The sequence below is a fragment of the Gossypium hirsutum genome, chromosome A05, assembly GCF_007990345.1.
Source record: "Gossypium hirsutum isolate 1008001.06 chromosome A05, Gossypium_hirsutum_v2.1, whole genome shotgun sequence".
NCBI lineage: Eukaryota > Viridiplantae > Streptophyta > Magnoliopsida > Malvales > Malvaceae > Gossypium > Gossypium hirsutum.
The window spans coordinates 7103760-7129381 of record NC_053428.1 but is presented as its reverse complement, the minus strand read 5'-3'; the positions used below and the strand labels follow the sequence as shown (position 1 = coordinate 7129381).

The 25622-nt window shown below is 31.9% G+C and overlaps 2 protein-coding genes, 1 long non-coding RNA gene and 1 pseudogene across 3 annotated transcripts; 2 read left to right on the top strand and 2 right to left on the bottom strand.

Moving 5' to 3' along the window:
* The first annotated feature begins 488 nt into the window (after window positions 1–488).
* On the top strand, window positions 489–5035 carry LOC107959263 (MLO-like protein 6; annotated as a pseudogene).
* Window positions 5036–7307: 2272 nt separating this feature from the next.
* Window positions 7308–9735, bottom strand: LOC107959264 (uncharacterized). The gene is made up of 3 exons (XR_001700793.2): window positions 9046–9735; window positions 8905–8955; window positions 7308–8212 (listed from the first exon to the last, which is right to left on the bottom strand). It is a non-coding gene; the product is annotated as an uncharacterized lncRNA (long non-coding RNA).
* Window positions 9736–13764: 4029 nt separating this feature from the next.
* On the top strand, window positions 13765–21046 carry LOC107959265 (beta-galactosidase 8). Its single transcript, XM_016895270.2, has 19 exons — window positions 13765–14569; window positions 14674–14769; window positions 14901–15013; window positions 15095–15161; window positions 15309–15401; window positions 15539–15682; window positions 15847–15935; window positions 16115–16220; window positions 16317–16404; window positions 16688–16806; window positions 17172–17336; window positions 17985–18187; window positions 18301–18410; window positions 18945–19054; window positions 19195–19308; window positions 19593–19694; window positions 19950–20161; window positions 20250–20586; window positions 20680–21046. Exons 1-19 carry the CDS (start codon window positions 14408–14410, stop codon window positions 20785–20787), a joined length of 2538 nt encoding a protein of 845 aa, XP_016750759.2. The 5' UTR covers window positions 13765–14407; the 3' UTR covers window positions 20788–21046.
* A 607-nt stretch (window positions 21047–21653) lies between these two features.
* LOC107959267 (probable pyridoxal 5'-phosphate synthase subunit PDX2) lies at window positions 21654–24977 on the bottom strand. Its single transcript, XM_016895273.2, has 7 exons — window positions 24688–24977; window positions 24471–24598; window positions 23522–23609; window positions 23300–23373; window positions 22418–22609; window positions 22097–22194; window positions 21654–21981 (listed from the first exon to the last, which is right to left on the bottom strand). The coding sequence occupies exons 1-7, from the start codon at window positions 24740–24742 to the stop codon at window positions 21855–21857; spliced, it is 762 nt and encodes a 253-aa protein (XP_016750762.1). The 5' UTR covers window positions 24743–24977; the 3' UTR covers window positions 21654–21854.
* Between the last annotated feature and the right edge of the window lie 645 nt (window positions 24978–25622).

Here is a 25622-nt window from a genome sequence, read left to right as displayed (position 1 = left end):
TGAAGAAGTGGAAAAAATAAAAGTGAAAATAGATTTTTATGTTGATTTTCATTTACGAAGCGTAATTTTGTTTTACTTTTTTAGGAAAAATAAATGTAAATTTTTAAACCTGAGGGAAATATTGACTCGAGTGATAATGATATTTAAATGTGATTAAAATAATAAAGCTTTAATTTATTTTTAATTTAGTCCACGAAAACTGTTAGCTTAAATGCATGTATTCAATTGGATGAAGTCATAATCAATTATATATTTATCATGTTTTTTTTTGACTTTTTTCTATTTTGATCATGTTTCTTCTTTCCTCTCCTTCGCTTATAATTATGTTTACGCCGGCTGGATGTCAAAGTCATCAAGTACTTATCCCTTGTATTCTTCTTTCCTCTGCAACTTTCTTTGATTTCTTCTTCTCTTCTTTTTTATTCTCTTAACATTAAACAAATAAAATGACGGTCAATTTCATTTAAAACCTTGCATTTTATTCAAAGGTTACACCCGATTTAGTATTGACATTATATTATATATATTAGCTTCTTCAACATTGTTTCCAAAACTATATATATTTTCCTTGAGAAACAATTCATTCAATCAAGGTGACATATGAAGAACATTTGAGCTGGTTTTCAGAAAAAGAAGAAAAAGCAAAAACATGTCCGGAGAAGGTGAAGCTAGTAGTACAAGATCATTGGAAGAAACACCAACATGGGCTGTTGCCGTTGTTTGTTTTGGTTTGGTTTTGATTTCAATAATCATCGAACATATAATCCATATGATTGGAAAGGTATCAACCCTATATATATAAATTGCTTTTAAAGCTGATTTTCAGCTGGTTTTTTAATTAATCATTTGTTTGCTTTGGCAGTGGTTAAAGAAGAAACATAAACGAGCACTTTATGAAGCTCTGGAAAAGATTAAGTCAGGTAAAACTAGCATCCGTTTTTAGACACTAGTTTAAAGCTTAAGTTAAAGATGATCAAAAACTAATCATTTCATGGGTTTGGGTGATAGAGCTTATGTTGCTGGGATTTATATCATTACTCCTAACGGTAGGAGAAGGTTCAATAACAAGCATATGCGTATCTGAGAAAGTTGGATCTACTTGGCATCCATGCCATAATGATCGACAAGAGATCGCAGATGAACCACCTTCGGAAGAAGATACATCAGATAACAACGAACATCGCCGGAGACTTCTTATGATATCGGATTCTGTTCGAGTTTTCCGGCGTTCTTTGGCCGGAAAGTCAGAGGACAAATGCGCGGATAAGGTATACATGCATATCCATCCCAAATCTTTCTTCTTTAATTACGTCCCCATGACTATGAAGAGTTTGTTTCCCCCCCCCAAAAAAAAAGGGGGAAAAATCCACGTTATGGTATTGAATTTATACGTTATTTATTATTCATATACATCTATACATTATATTATTCAATCAAGTGATAACATAATCCGATTGAGTAATTAATGTATACAATAAAAAATCATAATATCGCCTGATTTGATAGTTAATTACATTTCTTGGTGCACAAGATGGGAAGTTCTCTGAATTTTCATGTTGAGATTCCCCTTTTTTTTTTTTCCCGAAAGTATCTAAGAATTATCAGAGGTTGGTAAACTACTTTAAGGGGTTTGAAATTTATGCAATAATATCAATCTTACGTTCTAACTCTTGATACAAAAGCGATGTGAATATTCTAGTTAATATCATACTAAAACTATCTTTAATTGATAAAAAGGAAAATAAGAAATAAAAGTTGTATGAAAAAGTAAATAAAAGTCATGTGTTAATATGTGTTAATTTGTATATATTGCAGGGAAAAGTACAATTCATTTCATATGAAGCTCTGGATCAACTCCATTATTTCATTTTTGTGCTGGCCGTTTTTCATGTCATTTACTGTATTCTTACGCTTTTGTTGGGCAGAGCTAAGGTATACTCAATTTATAATTTAATTGATTTCTGATAATAATTGAATCAAATATTTACTATATAAATTAATAATTTTTCCAAAATTTAAACATTGTAGCGTGAATATATATAGGATAGCAAATTTAAATTCTAAACTTAGGGATGAATTCTTTGTATATAAATTTTCTTTTTTGATACAGATGAGAAAGTGGAAGAGATGGGAAAGGGAAACTAGAACAATTGAATACCAGTACTCACATGGTTAGTATAAATTCTAATCCAGTGAAGTCTAAATTTTAATTAAGTATATTCTACTAGAACCTCATCCATCCATGCATTTCTGCATATACAGGAATTTGGTACAATGTGCATGACTTTATTGTTATTATCTGAAGAGATAAATTACGTAACCAGTATTTTTAAATTAAGTGGTTAGTTAGAGAGATAAATACCTTAAATTCGATAATAATAATAATATATATGTAAGAAATCAATAAGTAATATTTATTTAGAGTTTTCTTTTCATAAATAAGATGATAATCTAAAATGGATTATTATTTTGTTCATTCAAATTACTTTGTAATACCAATTAATTAGTGATGGTTTATTGAACAGATCCAGAGCGGTTCAGATTTGCAAGGGAAACACGTTTGGAAGAAGACATTTGAGTTTTTGGACCAAAAATCCCATTCTACTGTGGATTGTAAGCAACTTTTTTTTAATAAAAAAAATCTTATGTTATTTCATTTTTTTAAAAAAATCCGAATAAATTATTATTCTTTGAGTTGAATCTAAAAAAAAAAAATCAAATACAAGATTAACTAATAATTTACTGATAAGTTAAAGTTAACAACTTATTTAAATAAAAATAAGAAATGGATAAATTAAAAGTATAAAACATTATTTGAGAAAAATGTAAAAATATAATTAAAACATTTCCTATATATCGGAAACTAAGTTTGAATTATTAAACTGCCCAATTATGGTCAATAAAATTTCTGGAATTTCCTCCTCTCTGAATTCAATATTTGCTGCATCTGTTACAGCCACATACTGTGGATGGAATTTTTTATTGAAATAAAATTGTTTTAAAATAAAAAAATGACAGTTTTGAAAAATCATTTCATATTGATAAAATTTATTTTCGTTATTTCCAACTCATATTCTAACAGTAATTTATTACTTTCCTTTTTCAGGTTTGTTTCTTTAGACAATTTATTAGGTCAGTCCCTAAAGTTGATTACTTGACCCTCCGACATGGATTTATCATGGTATTTAATTCCTTCATTTCTTATATATAAATTATTTCCACTATTCAAAGTATTCCACACTAAAAAGCAATCTTCAAATTTATTTATGTTTTCACAGGCACACTTGGCACCCCAAAGCCAAAACCATTTTAATTTTCAAAAATACATCAATAGATCACTGGAAGAAGATTTCAGTGTTGTTGTTGGCATCAGGTAATTAATTTTATCCATATACTCCAATTGTTTTCTCTATTTTTACTTACTTAAATTGACTCCAATTTTTCAATCAATTGTCCAGTCCTCCAATATGGTTTTTAGCTGTACTCTTCCTACTCTTCAACACTCATGGTAAGTCTTATATATTTATATAAAAGAATATAATAAAGAAAAAGGGATTTCGGATTCTTTATTTTGATTGATTTATTCTATTTGTGGTACAGGATGGTATTCCTATCTGTGGCTTCCATTTCTCCCTTTGATCGTAAGCACCCATTAGTTAATTACTTATGTGTTATGATCAACATTTAAAGAGTGAGAGAGATGGATGAAGGGTTGTGACTTGGTGATAACCGTGCAGGTGGTCCTGTTAGTGGGGACAAAGCTGCAAGTGATAATAACAAAAATGGGGCTAAGAATTCAAGAGAGAGGAGAGGTGGTGAAAGGAGTGCCAGTGGTTGAATTGGGCGACCATCTTTTCTGGTTCAACCGCCCCAGCCTCATCCTCTTTCTCATCAACTTCGTTCTTTTTCAGGTATTATTTCTTTTTTAACACCAACCTATAATACTAGGATAATACAATACAATAATTTAAAAAAAAAATTAAAATGCTATGTAAATAGTGATATATCAAACATATATATATATATTAAATAGTGAGGTTATTATACCACTTTTCTTTCTTATGTAATTATTGAATAATTCTTTTAACTCCCACATTAATTTTCTGTTTACTGTTTTACAGAATGCCTTTCAACTTGCATTCTTTGTATATACCTGGGTACGTAATAATGTATTTTACTGTTTACTATATGAATGAGGATTGATTTTTCATATATATTATTATTTTTGTAATGAAATTTATTGTCTTAATTGCTGAATTTTACAGTATGAATTTGGGATACACTCTTGCTTTCACGAGCACGTGGAAGATTTAGTCATCTCAATTTCAATGGGGTAAAAAACAATATTATAAAAAATTTCTCATTCATTATTTAAAATTATTGGAATTAAAGCTCTAATGTATTTCTAACTTTTTTTTTCTTAAATAGGGTCATCGTTCAAATTCTTTGCAGCTATGTCACTCTTCCTCTTTATGCCCTTGTTACACAGGTAATAAACATATATTTACCATTACATACAAACATTATTTTCAACATTCCAAGTAATTTTTTTTTTTGGCTATGATCAGATGGGTTCGAACATGAAACCCACCATATTCAATGAAAGAGTAGCGACAGCTCTTAGAAATTGGCACCACACAGCTAGGAAACACGTTAGAAACAAGGGTTCGGTTATAGCGACCCCATTCTCTAGCATACCCAACACCCCATCGCACCACACGTCCCCAATTCACCTCTTGAAACACTACCGGGGCGAAATGGACAGCGTCCATACATCTCCAAGGAGGTCGAGTTTTGATATCGAGTCATCAGAAACGGATTCTCCATACACCTCCCACCACCCTTATTACGATGATGGTTCAACGTCTCACAACCCTAACATGGCGGAGCCAGTACAAGGAGGCACTGATAGAGATATAAATGAGGCGAGTTCAAGTGAAGAACATGAACCTGAACACCATGCCATCAACATTTTGCCCAAAGAATTCTCTTTTGATAGAAGAACCAATATATGACAATATCTACATTTTGAATCTTCATGTGTAGCATTTAATTTTATTTTAATTTTTTCAAGACTTTTTAACAAAATCTTCTTTTGTATAATTTGTTTTCTTGTGTATGAAGAGGCTTAGAGATTTAAATAATTTTAAATTTATTATGTTTAATAATAACATTATTATTAAATTTATTTGAATAATAACTTGAAATATGGATTATGCTTAAATTCACTCCTACTTATAAATGTTCAACCTAATTCTATTTAGATTTACTTAGTTATATTATTTTTTTATAATTTATTTTTAAATAAAAATTTAAATATAGATAAAGTAACATACTTTTTTTATTACTTACATCATATTATCACTAATTTATTTTTCATACAAAATAAACTACACAATATATTAAAAAATATATTATTAAATAAGAAAATAATCCGAATTGAGTAAGAGGTGAATTTAGGTGACTGGAAGGGCCCGACCCCCTTAAAATGGAAAATTGCTATTTAGGTCCTTTAGAATTTTTTAAAATTTTAAATTAGTAAAGGTAAAATTACACTTTACCCCCTAAAATTATAAACATTTGATTTAATCATTTAAAAATTATAAAGATATAGACTATTAAAAATTAAAATTTCATTTCGGCCCTCCTAATTTTTATTTTTTATTTTTGGCTTTGTCCCTGAATTGAGTCAAATTAAACCTTCAATGTTGAAACTTAAATTTAAATTTTTTAAATAAAATATAATTATTAAAAGTAACCATCAACAATAAGAATATAAAGACATGACATGTATTATAAACTATAAAAACACTATATAAATTAATGCACAGATACCATGCAGCAAAATAAATATCTCATCAAAAGAAAAGATAGATAAATTGACAATACTATTAGAAGAATTTAAAAACAAATAAAAGATGTATCGCTTTGATCAAATCATTTAAAATTGCATCCAAGTTCCACCATAATTAAACTATCATGACGATTAACTCCGATTAACTAAGGAATCACTTCCAAGAGATTGACCGCATCATTGATGCACAAAAGGTCAAGTCTCAAATGGCCTATCATTTTCATTATCATCTCAGATTCCAATTTTTCGAACACCATCCTTATGCTCTATCATGATAAGACCCTCAAAAAATAGTTCTCTATAAATCTAGTAATAGCCATAACTTGATAGATCTCATATATATGTCAGAACACGACTAAAAATCATGAACTAAAACTAAAGTTGAAACTAAACCAACTATTGCTTTCAGAAAAACAAAGTGAATAAAACAAGAATCATAAAAACATGAACAAAAATTACGATAATATAGACTGAAATTAAATATATATATATATATATATATAGTAGTGAAGAGGCCACGACTAGCAGTTATTGCCCGTGAGGTGCAATTACTGCTACCAACCTCACTGCACTGCTATTTGATAAAACATGAAAGTCCAGTGAGAATGCATTTCAACCACACTGGAAGGCTGAAAATTAGCTGGAGATTTCAACTCCAATGAAAAAAAGTAACCCCAATCAACATAGTTTTTTACAATTTTAACCTTTCATTTAATATATATTTGTATTGCTGATTTTTTTAAATAGTAGTTATATATATTACCATTATAAAATTAATATTGATGAATTAAAAATAAACATTTTAATAAACATATTTTATTAAATAAATTTATAAATTTACCTATTTTTTAATAATTTTGTAAAAGTAAAATAATTTAAAAAAAATTCTATTATATATCATTTCTAATTTAATATCCTTATTAGTCATTTTATATTTTCACATCACCGCTACAGCTGCGTTTAAATCTAAACAGACACTCCACCATTGTTTCTAATCTCACTGCTACAATATCCAATCTCACCGCTACAATAACTAATCTCACAGCCACCGCTGTTTTTAACCTCACCGGAAGTAAACACACCGCTCATCCAAACTAAGCCTATAATTTGGTTAGCAATTTTTTTAAGTTACAAGTACAAGTATAACTATAAATAATACATATTTGAATTACCTGTAATAAGCGAAATATATATCTAAAGCTAAACTAGAATATATTTGAAAAAGGACTTACATAATACGTGAATTAAATCAAAACAATCTAGAGATAATCTATCATTGTTTTTAAAATTGGACTAATGATTGAAATAGCCAGATTTAATTTACTTATTAGAATAAATAAATTAAAAAATTATTAAAAAAATTAAAAAATTAAAAATACATAATTCAAGTGTTGATTTCTTTGAACCTTATTGATTCGCGATTAAATTAATCTAATACAATTTTTTGAACTGATAATCCAATCAAGTCATCCAATCCCATTCAAATACTGTAATCGATACGTAACTTAAATTAAAGTTGAACTATGGTTCAAATTTATTTATTTTAAACCTATAAGAGCAAATTTCTATAAAAAGGCTGCAGGATGAGACTAAAATGCATAAATGTGCTAAAACCAGGCCCAGGTGCAGTCGGTTTTTAAAGTCTGGTAGCGCTTTAACAGTGAACATATTTTATCAGGGTGCCAGTAAACGACAATCCTCGCCTTAATAATTATCATCCCTCCCTCCCACAGTTTTACAACACTATATCCAATATCCAGCGGCTGATATACCCCATGTTTTCTTTAATTTTCCCTCTCTTACAAAACCAGCTATTCTTACTTGTGTATATTAGTATACATATATGCAGGGTAGAAAACATTTGCTGATATATTAATCAGAATCATTTGCTGCGCCATGGAGAAGATGGGGGAGAGATGGATCGGAAAGCTGGGTCGGCAGTGTTACGCGGTGTTGTGTTTGAGTGTCATAATTGTTTCCGTCACAATTGCTCACTTTGTTTATCCGCAGCCAGAGGATGCTCGTGAATGCACCAAGCGTCGCCTCCGCCCCTTGCATGGACGTCCTTTCTCTTAATTACTCTAAAGCTTTGTGTTTCTTGTTAATAACAACTACTTGTACATGCTTGCACTGTTTCTCGTGTTCTGTTTCTTTATGCTAGCTTTCACAGGTAGTAATTAACTACTACTTGCCTGACTTGGAAATACCAAAAATGAACATGCTAATTCACAAACTCACCAAGTACCCAGATGCATCATTTCCATTCCCAGGTGCACTGATGCCACGAGGAGCAAAAGAAGAAAAAATGTCGAGTTGGTTATCTTCAAATGAAGCAGCCATTGGATTAGGTGAATCAAACTGTAGTTCATTTGTCAATAACACGGACAACAGTTTAGGAACGATGCAAGCCAATAGACAAACAAGGCGGCCACGCTGTGTTTGTATACAAATTCAAACCTTAAACAGGGGTTTGCAAAGTTTGCTTCAACGGGTTTATAAAAATTTTTATAATTTATCATCATATTTATGGGCAAATTCACCAACAGTCCCTAAATTTTCTCAAAGTTTATCGTTTTCCCTTAGCTGGAAAAAAAATCAAGCTCAGAGTACCTTAATTCCTATGGTTCCAGCTACGAATCATCATGGTATGTATTCTGCTCTTGTTTCGTGTTTAAAAGGGAGACTGAGGAGACTTGCTCAGAATAGACAACAATGCAACTAATTTCACATTCTAAATGAAACAGCAGCAGCTTCATGCTTTTGTCAATGCTACAAACTTACATAACAAGGTCAAGGTTTCAAATTAAAAATAGTCTTTAATGTCGTTCTTGCACATATATATCTATAAAATTAAACCATTAATGTGCAGTATAGGATGATTAGTAGTATCATGCGAGAACAACGCAAGGTCAAGGTTCAAACTAAAATATACTCTTATATATTGGTTTCCAGTAGCAAGAGCAAAATGCCAACCGAAGCAGCTCTCCAAAGTTCAAATACCTATACACAACAAAATTAATAATAGAAACAACTACAATTAAGGCACCAACCTTTGACTTCTCCTTCCACATCTTCTCAAATCTTCATTTTCAGACTCTCTTCTGCAGCAAATATTTCAGCTCTCAATATCCATGACAGAGAGTTATTACAATTTAGTAATGAAAAGCATGAAAAACAAAAACGCGACTTACCTGTTCTTGCTTATTAAATATTAATTAGGGCTGAAAAATAAATAACCGGAACATAAAGCAGGGGGACAGAAATTAGATTGCTTGGAAAAACAAGGAAAATAAAGGAGAAATGGATGAGTTCGATGATGATGCCTTTGCATTGCTTAAACTTGGTATGTAATCTCTGGGCAAAATACCATTGGTTTGGGCTGCTACTGGGTAACTTAAGAAACAAGTTTACACATGTCCGGTTGTTCGTAAAGTTGGGCCATCAATGTTATCCTTTTCTACAATATTAATATCAACCCTCACCAAATTTGATCATCTTTCTTACATGGAAAACCCACTGTCATCACTAACCACCAATATATTGTTATTGAATCAAATTATGGCCCCCATTGTAGAATGCAAGGTCCCACCAATGTTGAGTTGTAGAGAAAGAAAATCCGAAAAATCTTAATCGTTGAAATATCTCTTTTAATCGTTTTTGTTGGTTTTTGAAGTGGACAAAAATATCAGACATAATCTTCGACAATTCACTTGGGTTCACATTGTTGCTAATCCTTAGTTGTCCTCGGACTTGAGTAAAAATATCGACAGATATTTATAACCCTTTGCATCGCATTGTATGCTTTGAGTATTAATCCATCGATTGCAATAAACGAAACAAGAGTAGCGCAGCCACCAACAAAACAACCCACAAGAAATTGTAATAAAGTAGGTAGTTAAATCAATCTTATATATAAATTAGCTCCATGATCAATTTATTGATATTAAAATTAATTAAATATCCTCTTTTTCTTCCCACTTTCCATTTTGGACTTTTTTCCTCTCCATTATTATTTTATACCAAACTTTACTTTTAAAAAAGAACATACATGCATTTTTTTTTCCTCTCCAAATTTGTTTCTTCGACAGTTGGAGCATTAACGTGGGAGATTCCAACAAGCATATTTGAATTAATTTTATCTTTTAGGTGTTGGATCCATCTTTCATAGTACCAAACTTGATCACTACTACATGCATAATATTTACCAACTTGCCACTGCTAATTATTTGATTCAAATATAATAGACACTTGCCAATATGAGTCAACTCAGTTGATTTAACACTATAACAAGAGTTGGAGTTTTTCATAATCCCATTTTACTTATATAGCAGCATACATACAAAGATGGATAATAAGTCAAAAAAATTATATCTTGATAATAAATAAAATGTTTTAGCTTCATCTTTATGTAACTAGAAAATTATATCCAATGAGCATCAGAAATGGCAACTTTCTCAGGCTGTTGACATTGGAGATGGAGTTGGGAATTTGATAACATAGTGGATGTACCAATTAGCATATATATATATATAAAAGTAAAAAGAATATTTAAGCAGTGGAGATGCACCGCCCCAAAAAGTCATTGGCAAGGATGGACCAAAAACCTAACCAAAAAGCAGTAGTAGCCAGCCAATGGTGGCCACCCTAGCACAGCAGGACCAGGCTGAAGGCAGAGGTCAACGACATTATACCGAGAATTTTGTCCAGCGTTCACATGGCGTGTTATAATTCATCCTTTCTCTCTCATCACCTCCTTTCAACACCTGCAAAACAAATATTTGAAAACCTGCGCTAGTTTTAGCTCTACTTATTTCTATGGTGTTGATTTGTCATTATATGACTGACTATCGCAAAAATAAAACTACTGTTTTTACTCTTTCTTTTTTTTCCCAATAACTATTGTTTTGTCTTCAACTTTTGACACTTGAGCTAACTACCATGTTGGTTATTAGTGATTTGGATTTTATTTATACGTATTGATTAACAATGGTTTAATTATTAATTATTAATTATTTTAAAAATAATAATATTTTTAATAAATTTAAGAAAATAATTTACTAGTTTATTACCAAAAAAAATCTTTTGCCCCTTTACTTTCTGTGCCTCATTTAGAATATTTCGATGTGTATCTTCTTTACATTTATATGTATATTCTGAAGAAATTCAGCAACCTAACACCAAATAAGAATTGTGTTTACGTGTGGTTAGCATCTTTAACTCTCCTATTAAGGTTTTAGGATATCTAGCATTAGCCAAAACTGTTTCATTATCATGTTCCTGGACCATGCTAGCATTACATTGCTTTGTTTTTGCTAATGTACTCTCCAAAAAAAACTCAATTTGTCACCTAGGTACCCTAAATTCTAATTGCTTTACCAAAGTCCAAAATGACTAATGCATTAAAATAATAATAAATGCAATTATAAATATTATCATAATTAAATCATTATAAAGTATGATTAATAAAATAAAATATATCCAAACAACAGAATAAATCCGAATAATAGTTGCACATAATAAAAAAAATGAAATTGGAATTTTATAAAATGTTGTAAATTAAGATGTAAAACCCGGGTTACTTTTTTCTTCATCTTGTGTACACGTGTTCATTTTATGGATGAAGATTTTTCTTCTCTCTAATATTTTTCCTATTGATCTTCATTCCATCTCTAGATTTTTACATTTCTAGGACGTAGGATTGAGAATGATATATATTTATGGATTTGGGAATCCAAGATACGTGCACGTAAAAATAATATGTAGTAATGTATATTAAAAATCTTACATTTAGGGTTTATGAATTTCATTAAAATTGTAGTGCATGTAATAAGTAATAGCAACTTCAAAAGCGAAAGAAAAAGACATTTGGAAAGGGATAATGGAGAAATCCATACTCTATATAGTGTTATCCCTTTGAAGTGTACGTTACTTAATTAATTCCATTTTCATTTATTAATATATATATATTATCTTAAACCATACTTATTTCTTTCTTAATATATTTTATCCTAACTCATAACTTTTCAATAGGTTGTAATGTAAATTTGACTAAACGGTAAATTCATAGTTAATATTGAAATATATACAATTAATGCAAACTTAAATTAATTATATAAATACAAGTGGATTTATATTCTAGTAATATAAAATTAATTTAGTTTTATGTAAGTGTGTAAAAATTGTCGTATACTACCCAAAAAAAATTATCAAATAATTTATTTGATGGCTATTATATACTAAAAAAAAATTTATTAGCAAATTAATAAAGATTTTGATGTTTATATTTTTATTATAAAATTAGTCATCGTCGTGAAGCTATATGTTTATTTCTTAATTTTTCTTTTTTACAAATAATCTAACAATTCTCGTATATTTTTCTCATTAAAAAATTCTTGCATATTTTCGTATCTCGTTTTTTTTTTCATAGTAACTAGTAAATTAAAGGCACAAATCAAGGGTTTGGTAATTGCATCAAAATTCTAAACAAAATATATTATTTTAATATAGTGTTTTCTTTTTACATATAAATATATAGTGTTAAATACATGTACTGAATTTATTATATTAATTTTATGTATATATAATTTTATATTAGAGTTGATTCTAACCACAATTCACGTGAAGTTCCCACAAAAGACGATGTTGAACCTAATTTGGAGTTTTTGCCTAATCCACAATAATCATATGAACCCCTTTGGTATCACGCCATGGTTATGGAAGAACAAAACAAAATGATTAGGCCTCCATAATTAATTAATTGAAATTAAGAATGAAATTTATACAAAGTCCAAAGTGGTCCTTTGCTTGCCCCGAGGGCACCGCCAACCCTGACCTCTGTCGTTCAAATTTTACTGAAATCGATATTACTTGAACGTAAATTCGATCATTTACGTAATAGTCAAATTTTATGTTTCTTATTATACTGCATAGTATATAGATAATCATAATGAATTTAAAAAATGACTGACTAATTATAATATTAAAATGTTATACGCGCAAGTTTCCAGTCCACATTTGCTTGCTAATTATAAATAAGTACTATTTTCTTCAAACTGCAAATTTATGTCAATTTTAGGTCGATGTAGAATTTTTTTCCCCCTTTAACTAATTTTATGATATTTTCCACTAACTCGGTTAGAATTACAATTTTTTTTATTAATTTTAATATATAGAACTCAAAATTAAAATTTAAACTCAAATGATTCTATATTTTATTTAAGGTGATTTAAAATTAAATTATTTTGACTTTAAAACTTAAGAATTTAGATTCAAAAAATTTAAATCCCAAGTCATATATAATAATCTAGATTTTATCGAATTTAAATTCAAAACAAATTTAAACCTAACAATCAAATTAAGACATGGAATGCAACAATATGTGGGAATACTACGTGATTAGGACCGCTGCGTGGTATTATCAATTATGAGTTAAATACTCACCCACCCATTACCTTACCAATTTAATGTCAAGAAACCTTCACCCAGTTTACTTTCGAGACGTCTTAGTCATAAATGATTGTATAAAATTATAATTTTAAGTTATTTTTTTTATCTTTTTTCAATAAAATAATAATAAATCAATTTTTTTTATTTTTAATTTTTTTCTTTTAAAAAAATAAAAATAACACGGAATTACAATTTTATACAATCTCTTCTCTATCTTAAGTTACATTAACTTCTTTTTAAAGAAGATAATTTTATTTTTAACATTATTATTCTATTTAATTGATGGTAATATGTCGATGCATAGCTAATTTTTATACATAATTATTAGAGGGCCTGTCTTTTTAATTAATTTTTTATTTGAAGACGTAATTACTAAAAAGAAATAATTTAGCTCACGTAAATTTTAATTACCAGTAAAAAAAAAAGTTTAATTTCCTTATGGAATACATGCATGAAGATGAAGCGGTGAACAATTTGAGGAGGAATCTTTGATTACGTAGGTAACCCTCAATCTCAAACTGTTGTGCTAACTTTGATTTTGTTCTCTTATAAAAAGAAAATAAACCTTTGATTTTGTACATATACGTGTCGGTATAAGAGTTCCAGTACGTGGTTCGAAGAGAAATGCAGGTGCATTATCCTTGCCATATGATGAAGCAGCACTTGATAATATCTTTCTCCAGTACTTCATTCACTTCTTCTTCACTGCCCGTAGCTACTGGCTGGCTTTTACTACTATTACTGCTCCCCACTGCAGCAAAAGGCTTATAAAAACGCCATTATTGTCATTTAAAAAACAAAACAACAAAAAAAGAGAGTATATTATTAATAATTAAACAACAACCAGAAGATGATGATGATAAAATGGTGAAATAGCAGTGACGTGCACTGCGGTTCTCTGGTAGCTTAAAGTGTTGATTTTGTTACACAAAGCGGCCAAGCAACAAATATTATCAGAAGAAAGGGAAGAAAAGTGGAAAAAGGCATCAACCCAAAGGCAAAAGCAATAGAATTGTTACAATCAAGAAGCTACATTTTTCTTTTGATAAAGAGAAAAAAAAGGGAGGAACTTTACGTGTGTGGCTCTGTTTTTGTAAGTTACCAGAAATGAGGAGAAGAACAGAGATTCTGGTGTTGCTTATTTGTTTGGTAATAGTAACGACGTCGTTTGCATCCACCGTCACGTACGATCACCGAGCGATTGTCATCGACGGGAAACGCCGCGTCTTGATCTCTGGCTCCATTCATTACCCTCGCAGCACCCCTGAAGTAAGCTTCAATTTTTTGTCATTTCTTTTTTCCCTTTCATTTCTCCTCCCCTGTTTTTAGGACAACTCTGTATAATTTATGGCTCATGTTTTTAATGTTGTCAGATGTGGCCAGACCTTATACAAAAATCCAAAGACGGAGGGTTAGATGTGATTGAAACTTACGTTTTCTGGAACTTGCACGAACCAGTCCGAAACCAGGTTCTGTCCCTCTCTTTTTTTCCTACTAAAATCTCATCTGAAGATTCTGAACTAAAAAAAAAACAAAAAAGAAAAGTAAAAATGAATCCCATTGATTTATTATTTTGGGTTTTGATTTTTGATATTTACAGTATAATTTCGAAGGAAGAAACGATTTGGTTAAATTTGTAAAGCTAGTTGCGGAAGCTGGTCTTTATGTTCATCTACGCATCGGTCCATACGTTTGCGCTGAATGGAATTATGGGTAAATTTTAATTAATTTATTCTTCTTTCTTTTTTGGGCATGTTTAATTTTTTTTATAATTTGTTGATAAAATATTTGCAGTGGATTTCCTCTTTGGTTACATTTTATACCCGGAATCAAGTTTCGAACTGATAATGAACCATTTAAGGTAATATCTAATAAGATAATAATGTAATTAATTAATCTAATAATTTTTAATTTCCTTTTCTTCTGTTGCTTAAAGTTCACTGAAATTGTTGGAAGGACTGTTAGCTGAAATGATTAAAAGTGACTATAATATTGTCGGTTTTTTCAGGCAGAAATGCAGAGGTTCACGGCTAAGATTGTGGAAATGATGAAGCAAGAGAAGTTGTATGCATCACAAGGAGGACCCATTATTTTGTCACAGGTCTACCATTTTTCCCCCGCTTTCTTATAAACAATCCTGTCCATTGTCGGTGCTATAATTTATTTATATTTTCTAATGGTTTTCCGGGGTTATTTTAGAAGACAAATTTATTATGTTTTTATTTTTTAAAATATCAGATTGAAAATGAGTATGGAAACATTGATTCAGCATATGGGGCTGCCGCAAAACCCTATATTAAATGGGCAGCTGGTATGGCTATTTCATTGGATACAGGAGTTCCCTGGGTTATGTGCCAGCAATCTGATGCTCCTGATCCCATTGTAAGTTTGGGTTTTCTTGATTGATAACAATTTCAATAGTAGTTAATCAATTCACTCAGACTTTCCATGTTTTAATTTAAAGGGGTTTCACATTGTTTCTTGTTTTTGTCAAGACATTGATGGGTTTTCATATATAATTTCTTCTTTTACCTTGGCATTGACAGATTAACACCTGCAATGGATTCTACTGTGACCAATTCACCCCAAATTCTAATAAGAAACCAAAAATGTGGACAGAGAATTGGTCTGGATGGTAGGATGTCTGACTTGCCAATATAACTTACTAATCTGGCTTTTACGTGGTAGCTGTTTTGGTTGTATGGATTACATGTCTCCATCAAAATGTTGATTGCTTGCTGAGTTGCGTCCCTCTTTCAAATTTTTATCAAAGCATTTCTTCCTCATTACTTCCCGTCATATTCCAAATGCTAGGTTCCTTTCATTTGGTGGCACCGTTCCCTACAGACCTGTAGAAGACCTCGCATTTGCTGTTGCGCGGTTTTTCCAAAGAGGTGGAACTTTCCAAAACTATTATATGGTAATGATAATTGGAGTTTAAAATGTGTTTGTGCATGGACAGTCCCATTTTGAACCAAACTTACGAGTCAAATTTGCTTGGTTGCTCTTAAAACAGTACCATGGTGGAACAAACTTTGACAGGACTCCAGGTGGACCCTTTATTGCTACTAGTTATGATTATGATGCTCCGATTGATGAGTATGGTATGCTTCCAATCAATCTAATGAAATTGTTAGTATTTCTAAGCATCTACTTGACCCTATAAGTGCCTGCAACATACTTGAGGCTATCATTTGTTTGCAACTTGACTCCTATTGGTAGTTGTTATTATGATGATGATGATGATAAGGTTGTGGAAGCACTTTAAAAGTGCTGGTTTGTTGTTAACGATAGTATGAGATAGGTTAATCCATGATTGTTCAGTTTACAGTTGACTAAACAGTGTCTTCTAAGTTACGCCTGTCTTCCGATTCACTACTTTCTCAGGACAAGTTAGACAACCAAAGTGGGGTCACCTAAGAGATGTCCATAAGGCTATAAAGCTTTGTGAAGAAGCATTGATAGCCACTGATCCTAAAATTTCCTCTTTGGGTCCAAACTTGGAGGTATGGCCTATCTTGATTGGCACTTACTTTAGCATTTTTAAGAGAACCTTACTTCTTTGCTTCTATGTGGGTTATGAACAAGAACTCAAAGGGGGCCTGCCTCTTCTTCTTTGTCTGATTTGTGAGGAGGGATCCTGTTGAATTCTTAACGATCATAATACTTTGTTCATATAAATGAAAACAAATAAATCACTTTTTCTGGTGATTCTTTTTTGACAGACTCTTAAACTGCACACTTTTTCTTAAATGCAAAATTTGATCAGATCTTATTGAAAGATAATAGTTGAAAATCAACTAATAGAGGTCCAACAGTTTCTTCTGTCAGAAATAACTAGTTCATCTATGTATTTCTTTTTTCTTCCCAGGCTGCTGTATATAAAACAGGATCGGGAGGATGTTCTGCTTTTCTTGCCAATATAGACACCAAATCTGATGCGACTGTTAATTTCAATGGCAATTCATACCATTTGCCTGCATGGTCTGTCAGCATCTTACCAGACTGCAAGAATGTAGTTATGAATACCGCCAAGGTATGTTGCATTAGCACATACACTTCCGACTTCGAGTTAGTGTTAGCTTCATCAATTATGGATTTGTCGAAATGATGGTACCATTAAATTGTTATGCTATAGCTTTCTCTTAACCACCTTGCTTGCTCTTTGAGATTTTTGTGCCATTAGTCAAGATTCTTGCTGAAAAGATTCTTTGAAACATTTGAATAAATAACTGAATTAAGTCAAGCTAATCTTTTTCTATCTTCTCTTACGAAAGGACCATAGTAGGAAATTCAAATTGTCATTAGTTTTGGGTTCAATGAACCTAACTCTGCAAAATAGGTCGTCTGAACCTCCCTTGCAGTTGTACAAAGTACAAACATGTATTTCTTCCCCGGATTAGGTCAGCTTTTTATGATACCAATGGGCTTTCACCTTAGAGTTAATGGAGTAGGGGGGATACATATCTAACAAACTAACTGCAATGAACTGTCGTATCGGTTTTTAAGTAAAATGTGCTGAGGTTATGATTATTCACTTCAGAACACTAGTTGGAATATTTCTATGGACTGTCTGCTTCATCCGGCTCTGCTATGAATTGCTTGCATTTATATTCGCTTAATTACGTTGAGTTGTTCTTCTTGTAAATTTGTAACCTGTATTGTTTTATTTTTAACATGACAGGTTAACTCTATGAGTGTGATTCCAAGCTTCATGCATGAATCATTGAATACAAATGCTGATTCAACTGACTCAATCGGGTCAGGCTGGAGTTGGATAAACGAACCCATTGGCATCTCTAAGGCTAGCGCATTTAACAAACTTGGATTGTTAGAGCAAATCAACACTACTGCTGATAAAAGTGACTACTTGTGGTATTCGTTAAGGTATGCTGGTGTTTTATTTTAAAAGTTGTTTCCTGAGGACATAATTGCTACCGTTTTCAAGTTTATTATATTCACAATGTTTTAAGGAATATTTATTGAATGCTTTTGGGCAGCATGAATATCAAGGGAGATGAGCCTTTCCTTCAAGATGGATCTCAAACTGTTCTTCATGTGGAATCACTTGGGCATGGCCTTCATGCTTTTATAAATGGGAAACTTGCAGGTAGCTGGAAACAAAATATATATTTATATATATATAAAGAAATTTCTTTTTTTCACTTGCCCTATAGTTCTGCTCTGATATATTATTAAGGAACTTATAGGGTTTCTATGGTGAAATGGGTTGAATGGAACTTATGAAAGGATTAGCATCTTGGGTAAAGATGATAGAACTAGGGACTGTTCTTTTGTATCTCCGATGAGTTTCTTGCTTGGCTTAGATTATATAATTATAATTGGTAGAATAGGAAAATGATGCAGACGATGATGAAAATCCAAATTGGTGTTCAAGTTTATGGATAAAAATACCAGAAAACTGCAATAGACTTGATAAAATTAACATTGAAGTCCTTGCAGTGTTGCTTATTTGGAAGTGAAATGCACAAGAATCCTTAACGTCTTGCAGTTGGGAGTTATACCAGGCTTGGTAGTTGAAACATTCTAGTATAGGATTTTGGGTGGGGTAGCTTCATCATTGTGATGTTCATGTACCACTATAACACTATTGCTTGTGCATGTCCTTTGAAACTTTCTGCAGGGAGCAGAACTGGTAATAGCGACAATGCTAAGGTTAAAGTGGATATCCCCATCACAGTTGTCCCTGGGAAGAACACGATTGATCTCCTTAGTTTGACCGTAGGGCTGCAGGTTTGGTTCTCCTCACTAGGGTCCACATGATCATTAACTAAAAAGTGGAAATATTTATCTGCAAAATGTAGTGTCGTTATGTTATCTACAATAGATATAATTCGGTATATGTATCATCTAACTGGAGACATATATGCCAGAACTATGGGGCCTTCTTTGACCTATCAGGGGCGGGGATAACTGGTCCAGTGAAACTAAATGGTTTAAGTAATGGTAGCAGTATTGATCTCTCCTCACAGCAGTGGACGTATCAGGTCAGTGTCTCCTTCACTCTGCTGTAAACATTATTCGATATTTGCATAAAAACACTAATTCTTTATAACCTACAAACTGAGAAAATGGGATATAAGAATTGGATTTGAATCGTATCCGTTGCAATGGTGAACACAATCTATTTATTTTCTGGATATCTTAGCATTTATCCATTATTAGTGGTGAGAAGGCACTTAATATATAGCATATAGACTCTTGTGGAAGATGAACCAAATCCCTAAGCTAAGGTGACTCCAAGATGAAAATTTTGCAATCATGAATTCAGGTTGGACTTAAAGGGGAAGATTCAGGTCTACCAAGTGGAAGTTCATCGGAATGGGTTTCACAACCCGCATTGCCAAAGAATCAACCCCTAATATGGTACAAGGTAATGCTTAACTTTAAATTAGATGCGAGTTTTGAATTTACTTATTGCAGTTAAAGGAAATTAAATATTCGATAAGGTATTTCAACTATGTTTCTTGCATTTACTTCTATATAATTAATTTTCCATTTTTGGCCTGAATGTATATATTTTTAAGGTTTAAACCTTCTATGGTCTTTTATTATTTGTAAAATTATTGTGGTGGATTTCACAATAGACTCAACTCTAAGCTACTACCGATCAATATTCTGTATGCAGACAAATTTTGATGCCCCTACTGGGAATGACCCTGTTGCTTTAGACTTCATGGGGATGGGAAAGGGTGAAGCATGGATCAATGGACAGAGCATTGGACGATATTGGCCTGCCTATATCGCTTCAAACAGTGGCTGTAGTGACTCTTGTGATTATAGAGGACCTTATAGTGCAAACAAATGCCGCAAGAATTGTGGGAAGCCATCTCAGCAATTGTGAGTACTGAAGAGCCTATGTTGGGAAAACTTGAAAATTGCTATGCCTTCAAATTTTCTTATGCCGGTATATCCGTCTCTCTCGCAGGTATCATGTACCTCGTTCATGGTTGAAACCAAGTGGCAACATTCTTGTATTGTTCGAGGAAATGGGTGGGGATCCGACACAGCTTGCTTTTGCAACCAGAAAGATGGGAAGTTTGTGCTCGCATGTATCTGACTCTCACCCATTACCCATGGATATGTGGGGTTTGGATTCAAAAACAAGAAGGGCTTCAAACCCTACGCTATCCCTCAGTTGCCCATCTCCGAATCAGGTTATTTCTGCAATCAAATTTGCCAGCTTTGGAACTCCTCTTGGCACTTGCGGCAGTTTTAGCCATGGGAGGTGTAGCGGTGCTAAAGCACATTCCATTGTACAGAAGGTGCGATCTTGCTGTAATATCTGTATGCAAAATTTTCGGTTTCAGCTAAACCATCCTTGTTCATTGTTGATGACAATTGTTATAACTGTCCAGGTTTGTGTTGGATCGACAAGTTGTAGTATCGATGTATCAACCAGGACTTTAGGTGACCCTTGCAAAGGTGTAAAGAAGAGCTTAGCTGTAGAAGTTTCTTGTGCATGAAGAAATATGATTAAGAACGGATTATTGGGTGCGAGAGAAGTGCAAGCGTTGGATCAAATAAGCTTTTCAACAATGAATTCTTCTGATAATGGGAAAAAGATGTCTCATACCAGAAACGTGTTCTTGCTAGTACTAGAGAAATAAACATTATAGTGTATCAGTTCAATGGTATTTCTGCATCAGTATATCTTTTAACACTGTACCAAGAAACGATATCAAAGAAAATTTTATCAATATATATCTATAATGATAAAAACTACATTGGCCTGCACCCCAATGGGAACGGAATTGGACCTCTAGAGGAGGGATAATTTTCCATTTACTCCCTTAATTTTTATTTATTTAATTATTTATTTAGTTAAATAATTACAAATTATTTAACTAATTAATTTGAAAGAAAACTACGCGACACTAACTTACAACCTCTAAGAAGCTTTAACAGCAATAACGTTGTGATCAACCGTCTTATAATTTAGAAGTATTGTGTAATTTATAAACTTAACCTTTTAATTATTAATAATATATATTGTACCAAAAAACTGTTAATACTCTAATCAAACATTATCAACGACAATTTTTTATCTTCGCCAATAATTTTAAACTGTCCACTCTTAACGAAATAAAAAACTCCAAAACCGAATTTACAATGCTGCCATTGTCAACCTTGCTGTTACAATAATTTCATCTTCCCGTCACCATTATTTTTATTTTCAAAACTCAGATTGTGGCTCAAACTTTTCAGAAATCCTTACCCCCAACCATTCCCCCACTTCTGTGAAGGTTAGGTAGCTTCATTATATTTTTAAGAAGATCGTATATTACACACAAGTATGTCCCCAACATGAATACCAAAAACATATGAAATATCAGGGTAACAATAGATTATAATTATATAGTGATATGTGCATAAATGCCACCTAAAAAGAACAAAAATTACTTGTCAAATAGAAACTTACCTTATGACAAAAAAGATTAAACATCTGCAAACATGGAGGAAACAAAAGGAAGAAAAAGAAAATAAAAGAGAAACTGAAAATACTTGAAAAGAATCTCATTGATGCCACTGATTATCGGAATATAGGAAGATCATATTTTGTTTGTCGGTCAGAACTTGAAGCCGCTTCACTGACTGCAACAGTGGTATTCGAGGTTCCCTCTCCGACATCTCTTACCATCTTTAGAAAGTAACTATGCCTGCACAAGCAACCATTTACAACCTTGACTTAGCAACAAAAAAAGAGAAACATTTAAAACCCCAGATCATGAGCAAAATTGAAGATTTTAAAGGATAGTTAACATCTCTTTATACCATCTCGTATCTGCAGTCAACTCAGGGTGGAAAGCAGTCCCCAGCAAGTTTCCTTGCTTTATGGCAACTATCACTTTCTTTTCAGGCACAGCAGACTCCTGAAATACCCAAAATTTTTAGATGACAAGAACCAACATAGCTGAAGTTAAAGACAATGAAATAAACGACGAAATAGGTCTGCAATGAGATATTTGGAAATGTATAGGCAAGCATGATCGTCAAATCTAGACTCATTTAGTTGAAGGAATGTCTATAAAATTTCATTGTTTTACTTTCGACCATTCCGATGAAGACGGATTCAATAGATGAGTGCCGGTATACCTCTTGAATTTCAACAGCTGAACTTGAATATAGAACTTTTTTTGATGGGATAGGATAATCAGCAAGCACTTCAACTTCTGGCCCCACTTCAAGGACAGCAGGAGCTCGGATGAAAACACCACGAAATGTCTCAGGGCCACCTTCTTGGGAGGCAAGTTCTGGCACTAAGAGCTCAGCCTCAAAGCTTTGGATCTAAAAAAAGTTGATTTGTTAAAAACAAACAATTTAGTTCAATGTTAGAAGCTTAAACCAAAAGGATAGGAGGAGTTGAAATCTTCTTCATAACTTGAAATTAATTTCAGTAAGTGGAAGAGGTTTCTACTTCCTAGATATAAAAACAGAAAAAGTGAAAAGCTAGGTATGTGAAACCTTCATGACAGAAGGTTTTCTTAAAGTCTGTATTTCAGTTCTTGAAACTGACAAGCCTATTTAAGTAAATTTATCAGCATAAATGGGAATGGAAAAAAAGTTGATATCTTCAAGTAATAACAACTCCACCAACATGCAAAGCCTTATGTCATGATATAGAATGTGACTCCATATCCTAGTGAAATCAGTGAAAGCAAGGTCATTTTTTAGACTGCTCTGATTCTTCCCCTACCCATTTGACATAAACATTTTTAATACATCCATACATCACTATAACATTATCATACCCATAGTCATTTAAGGTTTTGGACCCATTTTCTGTGAGCGGTCTTTCTTCAAAGAACATATTTGTATCTTAAAATGCTGATTAGCAAACATGGAAGTTCTGCAATTTCTCTTGGATTCCAATTTAACTAAATGCATGTCTTTTTATTCAATAACAACGATGCAATATATCACTCTATGCACTTTAAAAGCATCATATGTAGTAAAACAGAAGGCATATGTACTTACCTGACTCCCAAAGTAATTTCTATGGACAGTGCAATTCAGACCCCCAACTAATTCCTGTCCTCCTTCTTTCTGTCCTGAAAAAGTTGCACCACCAATTTCAAATTCAAAACTTTTTGAATGATCTCATTTTGAAAAACTGCTTGCTGCAAACTGTATACACTCTACAAATTTAATATGCAGAATCTAAAACTGGAGGAGGCTGAGGGGAGAACAGAAACATACCAACAGCTTTGTTTGCCAAAAATATAAGACCTGCACAAGTCCCCCAAACCGGCTTCCCCATTTGCACAAATTCCCGCAGAGCTGGAAACTGACCATAAATGAAAAAAGAAATTAACCATATAAATGCAAAGGAGACATTTATCAATGTTCTCAACTGAGAATGCTACGACAACTGCTGACTCATCTAAAATGTTTGGACCAGTGAGTGCATCGAAACTAAAAATCAAGATCAAGATGGGATTGGAAAGTCCAAATCTTTTTCATCTCCAGCAATAACACACGGGAAATAAACGCATTGATTTTGTCAGTCACTCTTTGCAAAGAACTCATTTGAACACTATAAACAACTCAAGTAAATTAGGTTTAGAAATTCTTTGTTAATGAGCAAAGTCTTCAGCTATATATATATATATCCTTTAAAAGATTTAACAGTGCCAAACTCATCCTCCATGCATCAACCCTTTTTCACAGATCAAAGAAGGTCAATCGTGAGTACCAAAGCACCTCAAAGTCCAAAATAGCCAAGATCAACACCACCAAAGTAGCCCTTATCTTATGCCGTTGCCACCTTTACCTTCTAATGACTAAAGCAAACAATAGAAACTAAATTTAACATTCATGATGATAAATTCCATGAATTTATATTACCATGGAAGATCTTTGTTTGAATTATAGCTTCGTTCTAATTATTAACTCATTTCTGATCAAAATGATCTCAAATCTTAGCAGTTATTTTTTGCTTTAACTACTAGCAAAAAGCAAGCAACAACAAAACAAGCGAAAACGGCGTCTTGGGTCATCCATGTTTTCTAAAACCAGGATAATGAGAAAACAAAAAGAATCCAATTTTCTCGAAATGAATCAGAATTGAATGGCTTATAGTATATGACTAAAGCTAAAACAAACAAATATATATATAAAAGATGAAAAAGAGAGCGAGAGAACATACAAGATTGTGGAACTCAGCAAGCTTAGCCATGGTGGTGCTTTCTCCACCAGGAATGATAAGAGAGCTGATACTTTGAAGCTGCTCTGGCTTCCTTATTTCCACTCCTTTCATTCCTAACCTCCTTAGCGCTGCAAAAAAAACATATAATATAATGTTTTCGGCCAAACATAAAAAACTGATGAACAAAACAATTAGAATATCAGTGAAAGATTATTGCCTGCTATGTGTTCGTTAAAAGATCCCTGTAAAGCCAATACTCCAACCACGGCCATGCTTATTTCTTTCACTCGACGAGAGAAGCAGAGGCGTCGAGTATTTGAATTCTTTTCTTTCTGTTTCTTTCTATGCTTGTATTTTATTTCTTCGGCAGCCGAAATGGTAACCAATCAAAATATAATTGAAAGTTAAAAGGAAAAAAAACAAAAAAAAAAAAAAACTGGAGGCTATTGCGCTGTTGGCGTATTCACCACCAAACCCACCGCCCACAGCTACATCAAAATATTTGGAAAAATGAAAAGGAAAAGGAAAAGTAATAGTAAAAGTAAAAAGTTTTTCACTTATTATTTATTAATTGTTATTTTCTTATCTTTGTTAATACTATTATCAAAATAATTTATATTAGAATAATCTTAAAATTTATAATTTTTAGACACCATTTAAATATTTTCACATCATCTATTTTTTAAAATAACAAAATATTATTATATACTCATCTAAATCTATTATCTTCTCTAACTTAATTTATTTTTAATTAAATTGTTTAAGATTTTTTAAATAATAAACAAATATATATTTTTTATTTTTGTACAATCAATTTGTTCAAAAAAAGATTAGTTTCTAAAGAGGTCGACTTTTTTTTCTTTTTTTAAATTGTTTTTATTTATTTTTTAATTTTTTAATTTCCATTTTTCTAACTTTTAATCAAATAACATGATTTATAATACAATTAATGATGGCTATAATTTTTCAATTTCCTACTAGTTTTTTTTTTAATTGTTGGTTTCAGTTTTTCTTTTATTTTTAATGGTTTCATTTTTTCTTTTCTTTTTAATTTTTCCCTCTCTATTATTTTAATTTTTAATTATTTATTTCAGGTTTTTCCATTTTTTTCTTATGATCTTTTTCACCTATAGTTCTAACATATTTTTTTTT

Excerpts from the sequence above, each read along its gene's own strand:
- LOC107959265 (XM_016895270.2), top strand. The coding sequence starts at position 14,408 with ATGAGGAGAAGAACAGAGATTCTGGTGTTGCTTATTTGTTTGGTAATA. Across the intron at positions 14,770-14,900 it reads ACGAACCAGTCCGAAACCAG|TATAATTTCGAAGGAAGAAA; the intron begins GTTCTGTCCCTC and ends TGATATTTACAG. Across the intron at positions 17,337-17,984 it reads TAGTTATGAATACCGCCAAG|GTTAACTCTATGAGTGTGAT; the intron begins GTATGTTGCATT and ends TTAACATGACAG.
- LOC107959267 (XM_016895273.2), bottom strand. The coding sequence starts at position 24,742 with ATGGCCGTGGTTGGAGTATTGGCTTTACAGGGATCTTTTAACGAACAC. Across the intron at positions 23,610-24,470 it reads TTGCTGAGTTCCACAATCTT|TTTCCAGCTCTGCGGGAATT; the intron begins GTATGTTCTCTC and ends ATTTATGGTCAG. Across the intron at positions 22,610-23,299 it reads GAAATTACTTTGGGAGTCAG|ATCCAAAGCTTTGAGGCTGA; the intron begins GTAAGTACATAT and ends AACTTTTTTTAG.